The 14,481-nt window shown below is 35.3% G+C and overlaps 3 protein-coding genes across 3 annotated transcripts in view; 1 reads left to right on the top strand and 2 right to left on the bottom strand.

Moving 5' to 3' along the window:
- Positions 1-6,542, bottom strand: part of LOC106334401 — a 12,123-nt gene extending 5,581 nt beyond the window's left edge. Inside the window, exon 1 of the mRNA XM_013772686.1 lies at positions 6,311-6,542. Within this exon, the coding sequence (XP_013628140.1) occupies positions 6,311-6,542 (232 nt within the window). The remainder of the gene's footprint in view (positions 1-6,310) is intronic.
- A 4,775-nt stretch (positions 6,543-11,317) lies between these two features.
- On the top strand, positions 11,318-11,981 carry LOC106299955 (zinc finger protein ZAT8-like). Its single transcript, XM_013735983.1, has one exon. It carries the CDS (start codon positions 11,378-11,380, stop codon positions 11,909-11,911), a length of 534 nt encoding a protein of 177 aa, XP_013591437.1. The 5' UTR covers positions 11,318-11,377; the 3' UTR covers positions 11,912-11,981.
- Positions 11,982-12,495: 514 nt separating this feature from the next.
- LOC106334389 lies at positions 12,496-13,368 on the bottom strand. The gene has a single exon (XM_013772676.1). It carries the CDS (start codon positions 13,366-13,368, stop codon positions 12,496-12,498), a length of 873 nt encoding a protein of 290 aa, XP_013628130.1.
- Positions 13,369-14,481: the final 1,113 nt, after the last annotated feature.

The raw sequence follows: 14,481 nt of genomic DNA, 5'->3' as shown, positions 1-14,481 counted from the left end.
AGCTCGAGCCAAAGCTCGGTTGCTACGTAGCGACTGAGCGCTCTTCCCGCTCGGTCGCTACGTAGCTATCGGGCTCGAGCCAAAGATCGGTCGCTGTGTAGTGATTGAACCCTCCCGAACATCGATACGACACCAGTCCATGCATTCTCGCCAAACCTTCAAATGCTATCTCCCGAAGACCGTAGCAGGCTCAGTCCATGTTTTCCGCTATTATAACTCCTCGATCAAACTTTGCGGATTAGAAACCGCGGAAAATTCGTTCATTGTCAGAAGAAATCGTAGTAAACTTGTCGAGTCGGAAGACGGCCCAAAGGGACCTAAAACACGATTCGAGGCCCATTCTACGATTTCTTAACCAAAAGCCCGTAAACCACAGTACGGTTTACGCTTGGTTCACAAGGAAGGATAAATGTCAAGTTTCCGCGGATAAATATGGAAGTTTTGAAGATAATTGTGAAGATCGGGAAAAATGGAATATCTCCATTTTATGCTATGACGGCTTAAGGGCAGAAGAGTAAAAGCGTAAACCGACCTTGGAGCTAGTATATAAGAAGTCCTAGGCGAGGAGCATGGGAGAGAACTTTTTCAGAACAAACTTAGCACTTAGAGCAATTTAGGCAATTTTCCGTTTTTGTTATTTCGAGCTGCGACTCAATTAGGTTTAGCCGTCTTAGGGTTGCTAGAACTAGGAATCTCGCCGACAGCTCTCGAGCCCAGGCTTATACCTTGTTGTAAACGCTCATACGCAAATTCGGAAATAAGATCTTCTTTGCTTCTCTTTTTCGATTTCTTATTTTTATCGTTGTTATTCTCGTGTTCTGATTGCTTGACGTGTGGTAATTAGCAGATATCCGGGTCCTCTAGGAAATTAGGGTTTTCCTAGTTTCCTTATTTAAACGGAAATCGACAGTGCGAATTTCGGTTCCCACAACGTGTGGGGCAGATGAGGAGTCCATAAATAATGTCCTTTTCGAATGTCCCCCAGCACTACAAACATGGGCACTTTCGAGGATCCCGTCCTCCCCGGCAATTTTTCCATCATCTTCGGTTTTCACCAGTATGGATTATCTATTTTGGAGACACCGAAGGAGGATGACTTTAGTTATTTCCCTTGGATACTATGGTATACATGGAAGACAAGAAATGATAAGATTTACTCGAACAGGAATGGAAACCCGTTGGAGATTCTTCGGCTGGCTGATGTGGAATGTACGGTTTGGATGGAGGCTCAATTATTAGTGAACCGACCTCTGGAAAATTCCCAGCGTGAGAACTTACAACAGACGGATTATACGTCTTTGGAAAATACTAGAGTTTGTTCTATTGATGGAGCCTGGAAAGAAGATGACATATTTATAGGACAAGGGTGGTTCTGCCGAAAGAGTGGCTCGACAGATGTTATGATAGGGGCGATGATTCTTCGTAGAAGCCTGTCACTCCTGCATGCTGAGTGTGAAGCACTAATTTGGGCAATGGAGTGCATGAAGACCCTACAATTTTTTTGATGTAGTTTTTGCGACGGATTTTTTTCAATTGGTGAAGATAGTGTCGACACCTGAAGAATGGCCAGCTTTCTCTACACACATGGAAGAATTCAGCCGCAATAAGACTTTCTTCCCTGTCTTTCGGATCAGACATATTCCAAGAGAACAAAACACCTTGGTGGACAAACTTGCACGTGGTGCGAGGAGTTCTCCTTCAGCTATGCTTTATGTGGATTCTATCCCACCGATTTGGCTTGCTGAATCGGTTGGATCAGCTTAGTAGTTCTAAATGTTGTTGTCAAAAAAAATAATAATAATAATTTGTATACTTTCTTCACACCATTTAAATGTGATGCACTATTAGTCCTCGACATTTTGTTTCAATTCGAGTATTTTAGTTTTTGGTGTTTTGATTCTATAAATATAGAAACTGTTCAGGTATTTACAAAGTTTGGTTCGGTTCAGTAGTAAAGTTGGGAACCAGGTCAGTTTAAATTTCCAGTTCCATAAATATATGATCTACTTGGTTTATGAAATCCAATTCAGTTTTTTTTTCGGTTTGTTATGGTTCAGTTCGTGCTTTTGGATAAATGTGCTTAGGCTTATACATTATCTTATATTGAAATTCGTTAAAATATATTTAATTTCAAAAACAAACTCTCGATTAAAAAAACGCGGGTCAAAATCTAGTTTATCATATTAAATAGCATTTAAATACATACGACTTTAACGAAATCTTCGGTAGATGATTATTGGAACTAACCAATGTTAACCAAATAAAACCTATCACAACCAACAATCCTTCTGCACGTCTAATAGAGCACGTACCGATATTAACTAACAAATGAAGATTACTATTATTTACAATATATAATACCAAATCATATAGTTTTTCTTATATAAATTTATATTTGCATCTTATATTATATATTAAAAAAGAAGTCACGACCTTGATTCATGTAAGATTTTTTAAAAAATGGACTTAATGAACATATTCTTAGAAAGTCATATTACATTTAATCTCTAATCTTATCATTTAAATTTTGGGCCTACCAAAATTTTTTATTGGGCTATCAATAATTGGATTTAAACTATAGATGATCCATTGGATTTATAGATAGTATAAATTAAATAGATATAATTTAATGTTGTAATACTATACCTCTGTATGTTAATTATTTAAATATTTGTCGATGTTAAATTTTAAAATTATGAAGATTTTTTTTAAATAACCGAAACCATATAATTTCACAATGATTAATCTCTACTACCTTAAACCAATGAAAACAAAATTTAAACTATAGTTTATTTTAAACAAAAACTAAATTTTTAATTATTTACTCGATAATATAAATCTGTGAAGGGAAGTTTTTAATTTTTTAAAAACTTTCTAAATTTGTGAAATGTTACAATTTTTTGAATATGACAATAAAACAATATTTTACTAATCTTTATATATATAGTTACGATTTTAATAATGAAATAATAATCCGAAAATATATATATAAAAGAAGATACAAATACATGTGAAAGTTTGAAACAATCTATTCAATGAAAAAAATATACCGTAAACTTATTATGTTTTAAAAATTGATAGACACATATATATTATAATATATTCAAATTTAGAATTGAAAACAAAATGTTTATATAAAAATAAATGAAAACAAAAATCTGCGCAGTTGCGGAGGTCGAGATCTAATTCTTTTATTAAAACAAAATCCGCATATTCAAGCGGGCACTATTCTAATTAGTGCTTAACAAAAGAGATTATTTATTAAAAATAACTAATTCATGTTAAACGCCATTAGAATTGATGACTACGTAATAAAAAGGAAAGAAACACATCACAATTTACTTTTTTGTCCCTTAGTAGATTATATTGATTTTGAAACCAATAATTACAAACAAACCCGGCAAAATCAAATTTATAATTTTAACTAGAAAAAGACTTTATAATTTTATATATATATATATATAATAGTAATTAATATAAACTAGTTTTTATATTTGAAGTTTAAAGGTGTTCTTATCCTAAAGTAAAACATCAAATCTAACTTCAAAATTATTTGTATTTTATACTATGATCTTTATATTTGTCATAATTAATTTAAATTCATATAAATTTTATAAATAACTAGCACATATATAAAAATATTATAGCAATATTAATTAATAAATTAAATATAAATTTATAAATAGAAATGCATAATTAAATATTAAAATAAAAGAAAAATACAACATTATACCATAAAATTATCTACGTAATGCTCCCATATATGATCAACTAGTGCATTTCGAAGTTAAAAATGACCCTTTATTTTTAATTTATAGATTATGAACCAAAAATTGTTGAAATAGGGTATCTTCATTTACCGTCATTTCAACAGTTGCCTTTTCCACTGATCTTGAATCATTTATCGGCGCATTGATATCACATTCACCCTTAATTGTCAAGTCATGTTCAGTGATAGTTTGATATCATCAAATGAACAAATCCTTGATTTTGTAATATATACATTTGTGTGATGATTATGTCTTCATGTACCTTTTAAATTTTTTTACTAAGTTTCTTTTGTAATATTTTTTTGTCTAAATATAGATTTAAACCATTTTAAATTTATTTTAAAGTTTTATTTAATTTTATGTGTAAACTGTAAATTTATTTTAAAAAATAGAAATATTTATGAAATATAAAATTTTTAGGGATTAAAAAAATAAATCGAGTAAATATTTAAGAATCATAAATGTTATGTGTAATTGTAAGGAAAAAAATATAAATAAAAATATGAAATATTTATGAGATATAAAAGTATTAAGGATTAAAACAATAAATCGAGTAAATATTAAAGAATCATAAATGTTATGTGTAATTGTAAGGAACAAAATATAAATATAAATATAAAATTTCAAATTTGAAGTTTTGAAATTACTTTTTGGAAGAGAAAAATTTAGATTTGAAATTATATAATCTCTTTTGGAGATGCTCTAAGCGCACTACAACAGTTGGAATCCAAAGTATATGAGGACGGACTCCTTGTCGGTTCAGAAAAGATTAGATCAAATCATTTCGTTATTCATTCACTCGTTGATTTATAGGGATCAAAGAAACACACACTCGATGTAATAAATGCTTTATATTGAATAAATTTGACATTTATTCGAAAAGAAAAATCTAGCAATTGCCTCATTTTGAAGACAGTTGAGATTAGTGTTGTGGGAAAGTGTTTGGGCATTTCCAATCCCACTGCATTTGTTACTCTAAAATAGAGTTAAATAGAATATGGAGTAAAAAATACTCTAACATTTTTTTTTCCATAACGGAGCAGGTTTACTTCATAAATGGAGTAATATATTTTTTATTTTTTTATTACTCTGTTATTGAGTGACAAATAGAGTAGAGTAAAATCATTTTTACTCAATATTCTATTTTATTCAATATTTGAAGGAACAAAATAAAGTTTTACATTGCAGATGCTCTTAAACGCTGTCAGAAACAGCTCTTCGAACCATTTTCTATTAAAGTAAGAATCTCTCCACCATACGACTATAATCCCTGGTATATTTTCGTTTGTATGTACCAATATCACGAGCCCAATGGTTGGACCTTCCTGCATCCATGTTGCGAGTTCAAACCTTGTTGGAAGGAACTACCTCACGATTGTCCCTGGACACCTCACACAGGTATGGGCCCTTGCTTTCACCTCATTTACAAACCCGGTGCGCTATCCAACCCGTGGGTCACGCGCCCCCATAAGATTAGTCTGGGCCTGTTTGGACCTGAGATTTACTCCTCAGTTATCAAAAAAAAAATCACGAACGAAACAGTTTTGAGTTGCATCTTTAAAGTAAATCCAAAAGTAACAATAAATTATGATCTACATTATATATATATACACTTAACAATATCATACAAGTACTGAGTTCTGAGTTTTGATAATATTCCACTCTCAACCTATTACCTATCTCATAACCCAATATAAAGAGAAACAGAGAGACTCTTGAAATTTCTATGTATTGATAATGTGATATCAAGATCACATATATACAACTCGAACTGCAAGAGTTGTCATATATATGTGATAGGTTGAGAACTTCCCTATTGAGTTCTGTGTTTTTATATCAGGAGTATCTACGCTAATATTCTTAAGGAGGATACTAGGTAAGTTACGAATTTCCGTAGATTATAGAGGAAACTAGAACAAACTCAAAGAATATTCTATACACGGTTAACACGGTCCCCTAGGATGTGCTTGTGTTGTCATTGTACCCTTCTATTCTGTTGTGGTGTTCCCACACATGAAATTTCATGAACAATTTGACACCTTTGATAGAAATCGGTTAGACACAGAAACTCAGACCATTATCGCTTTTATTGTCTGTATTTTCGTTTGAAACTGTCTTTTCGGTGAGAGAGAAGAAGTTTTTCAGTTGAGTCGATGCTTCCCATTTCTTATTCAATAGATATAACCAAACTCTTCTTGATTAATCATCTACTATGTTTAAAAATATGTAGCACCAAAATGAGAAGGAGTCCGGTATGGCTCCCAATGATCAACATGAAGAAGCTAAAAATTCTTAGAAGTTTTATTTATACTGATAAGAGAACAATCTTTGGTTTTCTTTGCGCGGAGACATACATCACACGCTTTATTAAAAAATGACAAAGAAACAGAAGAAGAAACACCAGGCAGAAACTTCGCAACTTTCGCAGAAGGATAACCCATCCGACCTAAGCCACAGCTCGTACGATTTTTCTTCCTTCAATGTGACTGATGCTGCGATCTCCATGCTACGAAATTGAAATGTTCCTCTTACTTGCTTACCCGCTCCAATCACGATCCTCGAAATGTGGTCCTGAACAACAAGGAAGTTATCAGCCATCTGAACAACACATTTGTTTTCATCCATCAACTGTCCAACAGAAATCAAATCTGATATCAACTCTTCTACGTAATAGACAGATTTCATAACTAAGTCTACCCCTAGATACACTGTTCCTTCTTTCAAAGAGACCTGTTCTCTTCCATCTGCCATAACAATCAGAACTGGAGCCATATCTCTAATGTTTTTCAAGACATTAAATCTTCCAATAAGGCGATGTGATGCACTGGTATCCATAATCCAGGAAGTAAAAATAGCCTTACCAGACAATTTTTCGATTGTATCATTTCTTGCATTTCTATTGATGATGGTCTTGATTGACTGCCATTGCTGTTCGGTCAGACCACCCACACCATCTCAGTCTTGATCAGTTAAGACGTAATTCACCTGAACATGCTTATGCGACTCGTGATCTGGAACATTAACGTAATTTGCATACACAGTTTGTCCCCGTCCTCGACCTTCACTTGAACCAGCTCATGATCCTCTACGGCCTATACCTTGGAGTGTTTGGCTCTTTGGTCTATCTCCCCACCATTCAGGGTATCCAGTCATGCCGTAACAGCTCTCAGAAGAGTGCCTGGTACGGTTGCAATGTTTGCGCAAGATGCCTCCTTCTCCAAGTAAACATGCCTTTGTTTGAACCGCAAAGGCTGCTACTTCTGGTCTCTCTTTTCCACTGGAACGGAGATCCTCTTCTTGTCTCACAATATTGTACACTTCCTCGGGTCTAGCAACAAGACTTGATCGCACTGTGCGAAACTGATCATATAAACCGAACAAGAACTGATGCCCCTTCTCCTCTTCTCGATCAGCTTCTTGTGATGTGCCAAGATCACAAACACAGTGAACACATTGGCGGATTCTTAAAGGCCGATAGGTTGCAAAACTATCCCAAATTTGATTCAGCTTTCCATAATACGATTTGATTGCAATTCCTCTCTGCTTGCAACACACGAGTTCAGCTTTAATTTGCTGAATTCCAGGACCATCAGCATTGAAAATGCTTCTTCAGATGATCCCACAAATTTTTTGCAACGTCTCTGTGAGACATGTTCGAATGGAACACCGAGTCAATCGTCATCTTTATCCATGACAAAAGGAATGCCTGAATAGTCCACCAATCTTCTGGCTAAGGAGAGTCGTCCCCTGGTTTCGAAATCGTTCCATTAAGAAATATGAATTCCTTTCGAGATGTTAAAGCCGTTTTCATACTTCATGTCCACTCATCATAATTGGTTCCTTTCAAGAGCAGATGTGAGATCGCGGCACCTGGGTTGTCAGCTGAGGTCAGGTCGTAAGGCGAGATGGTCTGTGACAACCGGCCCCGTGGGAACTACCTGCCCTGTGGGCCCCAGGCTCACAGCGCTGCAGCGCACCGACGCCAACCCCTCCATTATGATTTCTCTCTAACTCCATAATTAGGTTGTTGGTGAGCCTCGAACCCAGGACCTCACCCTTTAACAGCATTCCCACTGGACAAGCTGTCACCAATTAACAGGTCAATTGGTGACAGCTTGTCCAGTGGGAATGTTGTTAAAGGGTGCGATCATACCAGCACTAATGCACCGGATCCCATCAGAATTCTGCAGGTAAGCGTGCTTGAGTGAGAGTAGTACTAGGATGGGTGACCTATCGGGAAGTGATTCGAGATAGCGTGCGAGTGAGGCCAAAGCATGGGAAAAGGTCGGGCGGTGATTGCAGGGTCAGTAAACAATGATTTCGAGCCTTGAAAAAATTAACGGACCGACCGTCAGATGGGATGGGGCCCACGGGCCGAGAGAGTGGGTGTGGGTGGCCCATTAGCCGTGGGCGGTCGGGGCGTTATATGGTCCTTCTCACCTCTGTTGCAGCTGCTACTCCAGCAACAGTAGTCGGGTTCGCCATTATCAAGTTTCAGAGTTTTTCAAAATTATTAATGTCAGGCTCTGATACCATAAAGAGGAACAGATAGACTCTGGAAATTTATGTGTATTGATAACATGATATCAAGGTCACATTTATACAACTCGAACTACAAAAAATCAGGAGTATCTACGCTAAACTTGACTCTGTTACGTAAGTTCCGATATTCCCTAGATTACAGAGGAAACTAGAACAAACTCAAAGAGTATTCTTATCTACACAGTTAGCATAAACCGAGAGATAACCTAACTGATAACCAAGCTCCAATACAGTAGTTGTCACAAGCAAAGACTGAAAGTCGTAGAGACCACAATGAGAAGTTGCTCATTCTCTATCTATACTCTTTCTCAAAAGAACTAGAGATCATGATTCAGATGTTGCTTCTTTTGAAGAGAATGAAATTTTACCTATTGATTTCTACAGCGAATACAAAAAAAAACTACAAAATATATACTATGTAGCCATTACAAAAAATATTCTAAAGGCATTTAAACTTGATATGGACACCAAATGCTCATATTAAAATTAAAGGTCCAATGGGCAAAAGCGGTTACAACCGTATAGAAACTCGACGACAAGCTGATAAGAAAAAACACCTAAGACATGACGAAGGATATATAGATGTTGCTAAGGAGAGAAGAGAACCATAGAGAAGCTCGACGACAAGCTGATAAACAAAAACCACTAAGACATGACGAAGGATAGATGTGGCTAAGGAAAGAAAAGACCATAGAGAAGCTTCACTTGTAATCCTAAAGCCCACATTAGAAAGCACGCTAAGAAGTCGAAAATAACGTTGAAGAACCCAACCAATGGGCTTTGAGAGTATGAAGTCCGAAAACCTCCGCAGAAGATAGCAGCTCCGGTGAGAGGGTCGTAAAACCAAATCTGTGAAGAACCGCCGATGCTTGAGACGGCGTAATGTGATGGAGATGCAGTGGTGATGTAGTATCGCGCTGATCTGGCGAGTCCACACTCTTGCACAGTGGTTTCTGTGACGAGGAAAGGGGTAGGAGGACCGTAGGGCCGACTTTGTGAAGAACCGTCGATGCTTTAGACGGCGTAGTGTGATGGAGACGCAGCAGTGACGTAGTAACGAGTAAATCAGGCAAATCCACACTCTTGCACAGTAGATCCTATGAAGAGAAAAGGAGGTGTCAAGCTACGGCGAGAGACAAGCACAATAACCATGGAGACGTTGCGGCAGTTGACTAATACAATATCGAAACTGCGACAAATCTTTGAAGGGGTTGTCGCTTGAGACGAAAACTTCGCAATGGAAGATTCTGCGTACAAACCAAAATCCAAAAGATGGTCAGAACCATGTAAAGTCTCGGTGGGGCATGAGAATAGTCGCGAACCAGACGCAAAAGATTCACCGGAGAATAACATTATACTCTTTTTTTTTGTCATCTTGATTCTCAATAACATTATACTCTATATTATCCAAAATAATGATTGATTGGATAAATTTAATTACACCTAAAGTGAAACTTTTATAAATATATAAATCTATAATAACATTATACTCTTTATTATCCAATCAACCATTATTAGAAAAGCTTTTAAAATAGCATTTAACTGATGCAAATGCTCTCTAAATATTTTTTGTCCAATGTTTTCATGTGAACCTTTTGGTAGAGCATTTGCATTTAGAATATATAAAAATTAAAAATCTTTTACTATAATTAATTTATTTTATTTAATAATATCACAAAATTATGTTGATATCCGTAAATTTAACTATTATTTTTAAAAATAAAAAAAATAAAAAAAATATTTTTCTTTTTAATAAGAATAATATTTTACATTTAAAAATAATGAATATATGTACAATTATATTTGATTTATTATGGTAAATAAAAGTATAAAAATTGATATATATATATATATATATATTATTTAAAAATAAATAAATTATATATCATATACTAATTTTATATAATAACTTTATATATGAATCATTTAATGTTCTACCAAACATATTATTAAATATATTTACGAGAGCATACTAAGTCTACGGCATAAACATTCTACAATATATTAGAGAATTTATCTAAAATACCACAAATTAAGTACCACTTTTCAAAAAATACCCTCAATCAAAAATATACTAACAAATGGGTTTAGAGTTTAGTGATTATTGTTTAGGGTTTAGCATTAAAGGGTTGGGGTTGGATTTACAAATGTCTTATAAATATTTTGAAAACTTAGCATAGTGTTATTTTGTCACAAATTTATGGTATTTATGAAAATAGTCATTTATTAAAGATAAATTTGAAAAGTGGTATCAAACTTGTGGTAGAATTGAAATTTCAATTGTCTAAAATACCACAAGTTAAGTACCATTTTCAAAAATATTTCAATCAAAAATATACTAAAAGTTGGGTTTAGGATTTAATGATTATTGTTTAAAGTTTAGTATTAAAAGGTTGGGGTTGAGTTTACAAATGTTTTACAAATATTTTGAAAAATTAGCTTAGTGTTATTTTGTCACAAATTTATGGTATTTATGAAAATAATCATTCATGATAAATTTGAAAAGTGATATTAAACTCGTAGTAGAATTAAATTTCTCCAATATATTATCAGTTCTTAGTCATGAACTGTACCAATCAAGGCTTTAGTAATGCCCTAACGAGAGGAGAGCGAGTGGGGACTAAGAAACTTACTTGAGATTTGTATGGCTAATTGTTTTTTTATCTAGATATTAAAATTGTGGATGAAAAAGGAAATTACCAAGAACGTTCCGTTTCTTTCTTACTTAACGACTTGTTTCTTTTTTTCTTTTTTTGTTCGGGACCAAGACTTGTTTCTTCTTCTTTTTCGAGTCTTCTAAAGCGTTACGCGTGACGCAACTCGTGAGGCGATTTCCTTTCTCTTTCCACCACTTAATTACAAGAAACCCACTAGCTTACTTATGCTGCAAGTCACAATGGGTATTTCCTTCAATTAACATGTAAGTGCTCTGTGCTCACCCAATCTCGTTCTCCTATAAATACCAACCATCACTAGTCACACAACACACAAACGAAAACTCCTAACCTTAGAAAACAAACACACAAACGCCTAGAAAGTGAAGTCACTCGATTCAGTTTGGAACCATGGTTGCGAGAAGTGAGAATCGGAGTGTGAAAGATACGCCAGCGGAAAATGAGAATTTTGATCGGACCGTGGAAGATACGGCGACGAGTTGTCTGATGCTGTTACCTAGGGTAGGGAAATGCATCCGAGGAGAGAGTCGCATTTACCGATGCAAGACATGTATGAAAGAGTTCTCATCGTTCCAAGCGTTGGGAGGCCATCGCGCAAGCCACAAGAAGCCAATTAACAACTCCAGCGACGACTGTTCGTCATCAGGATCCGTTACAAAAAATACCAAAAAGCAGTCGTCACATACTTGTCCTATATGTGGCTTGGAATTTCCGATGGGACAAGCTCTCGGTGGTCACATGAGGAAGCATAGGAACGATAAAGAAAGCCTCGCGTTGGTTACACGCTCTTTTTTGCCCGAAGTGTTGACTACAACTTTGAAGAAATCGAGTAGTGGGAAGAGAGTGGCGTGTTTTGACTCGGAATTGGATTCGATGGAGGGTATAATCAATTTGAATTTGGAGTTGGGAATATCAATTTATTGATTTCGTTTTTCTTTACTATATTTTGAATATACTGCTGTAGTTCCTGTTTGTTGTAGTTTTGGTTTTATATATTAGCATATTCCATAGAGATATATAGTTTTAACTTCTCCATCGATGTGAACATATTTAGATTGTATCATCCAAGATTTGGTCATTTTATAATGGTGTAAAACTTTGAAAGTTTGAGCTATGAGCGGTTGCAGTTGGCTTATATATGTATAGTGTTGAAACTAGAATACAACTTAGTAATGTCAGTTTAGTAGTTATGGTCAGTGTCGGTCCGGAGTTCTACGGCGCCTAAAGCGCATTAAAAAAATTATGCTCTTTCTAATGAAAATAACTTCCTTACTTCTATAATGAAATTGAGTTTTAATAAGCTTAGCTTTTAAAACCAAAAAAAAAAAATCATCAAAAACCCTAATATATTGATCTATCATCATATTTTTTTTGATAAAATGTGAAATTTATTGATCTGTGTAAAGAATGACCATTTACAAGAGACTACAAACCTCTAAAAGAAATCTTTACAAAATATAAACTTTTCCTGCCATGGTATTACTCTGTGATCGCAAACCATCTCTGCATCAGTCCAGCCAACTTATGCTCAGACTCCGAAGGGATGTGATTCTATTCCTCACTGCCTTGTCGACGATTCGAACCACTTGCTGCACTGTACGATATCCAGTCTGATGTCTCCTCTCATTTCTCTCCTTCCACACATGATAGATGCAGGTTTGAAAGACCATTTTTACGAGGATCTTGTCTAGCAGCTGAAGGTTGTTCTTGCTCACAAACTGCAAAGTATGCATCCAATCTGGATCAGTTCTGCTACCTGTAAGTCTGTTCGTAAGAGTATCCCATACCGTAAATGAGTAGGGACATGCGAAGAAGATATGGTCTCTAGTCTCATCCCTCTCACCACAAAGAACACATCCCTGCTGAATCCCCCAAGCTCTAATCCTGTCACCAGTAGATAATCTGTTTTTCACAGCCAACCAAACAATGAAGGAGAACCTTGGTACTCCTTGTGTGAACCAAATACTCTTACTCCAGAATACTACAGGCCTTCGGTCTCTAATTTGATCCCATGTTTTAGCTGATGAAAAACATGTCTTATAGTTGTCATCTGAATGCTTCCATAGCACTACATCTCGCCCTCGTTCTTCATCTGGTACCGGCTCAGCCAGTATACAGGCATGAAGCTCATGATAATGTCGGCTTCTCTGTCCCCTAACCCTCCATTCTGATTGTCTAGCTGCATCACTGACCCGAGCATTGCGAGCTATACCCAGATAACAAGTTCCGACGTTACCCGTGATGTCTATAAGTCTTCCCATACGCAGCCAATCATCAAACCAGAAAAAAGCAGTTCTTCCATCATTTACCTCAAACCTCATAAACTCATACACCAGGGGCCTCAGCTTCAAGAGTTTTGGCCACATCCAAGATCCTCTCATCTATCATCATATTAATAAAATAATGATTCTAAAACGTTCATATACAATTTAACATGTTACTTGAAAAAAATTTTGGTTTCAGATTACTCTAATTTAATAGCTGATTTCTTATTTTGTTGCCAGTACACTTTCTACAAACGCATTAGCAACAAGAACAACTTTTTCAAGATGAAGAGTGTCTCGTAATCGTAAATGGCAGCGATTTGGAAAAAAAATTTAATTCATTTACTCTATTTATATGACTATCTCATTTAATACAATATAAAGAAACTAAGATCATCAATAAAGGAATCATAATCAATTAATTTCTTTCAATTATTATCAAAAAGGGGATATATTGAAGAAGCCAGGTTTCGAACCTCTGCACATGTGATAAAAAGGAGTAGAATTCATGCCACTACACCTAAGAGAATTATCTAGTTTTGGTGCCCCTAAAACATATATAATGTGTGGCGTCTAAAGCCCAAGCTTTACGGGCTTTAGCCCAGGGCCGGGCCTGGTTATGGTTACTAGTAATTCAGTGGAAACATATTACTCAACCAAAGAATCAAAAGCATAGAAGCATAAAAATATGTTAACCACATATCATGAAACTTCCATCGATAGAGGTATGGTCAGCGCCCAGAGTCTTATGATCACTGCATTGAAGAAGCTAACATGATTTAATCACATGTTTATGTTCTCACCAGAATTACAATTATATCAAGTTGCTATTCCAATGGAAGGCCATCACTCAATCAAACAAATATACAGCTTAAATTGTTTGGTGAAATATAAAATATAATCAGTTAAAGATGATTATGGAACTTCAACAATCAAACCTCAATAGAAAATCATATAATTATCATGCCCATGTTTAGGTATAGGGATATAAATATGATCGATCAGATACAAATGTTGTGGAGAAGAAAAAATCTTGAAGAGGTAGTGCGTCAGTTTGGTGTGCTAAGAAGGAACCGCATGGAATTACTTCAAATGTCGCATCACACATTTTCTTTATTCCAGTTATTTCTTCTGTTTCTTCTGTTTTGCTTCCAAACGTTTCTCTCTCTTTTTTTCCAAACGTTTCTCGCTTGTTTCCATACAACCACCATTTTCAACAATTTTCTTTAT

This window comes from Brassica oleracea, chromosome C1 (genome assembly GCF_000695525.1).
Source record: "Brassica oleracea var. oleracea cultivar TO1000 chromosome C1, BOL, whole genome shotgun sequence".
NCBI lineage: Eukaryota > Viridiplantae > Streptophyta > Magnoliopsida > Brassicales > Brassicaceae > Brassica > Brassica oleracea.
Note: the sequence above shows the minus strand (reverse complement) of the source record. Positions and strands in the feature narration are given on the sequence as shown.

What these genes read in the sequence shown, in the direction of transcription:
- LOC106299955 (XM_013735983.1), top strand. Translation starts at nt 11,378, where the DNA reads ATGGTTGCGAGAAGTGAGAATCGGAGTGTGAAAGATACGCCAGCGGAA.
- LOC106334389 (XM_013772676.1), bottom strand. Translation starts at nt 13,368, where the DNA reads ATGAGAGGATCTTGGATGTGGCCAAAACTCTTGAAGCTGAGGCCCCTG.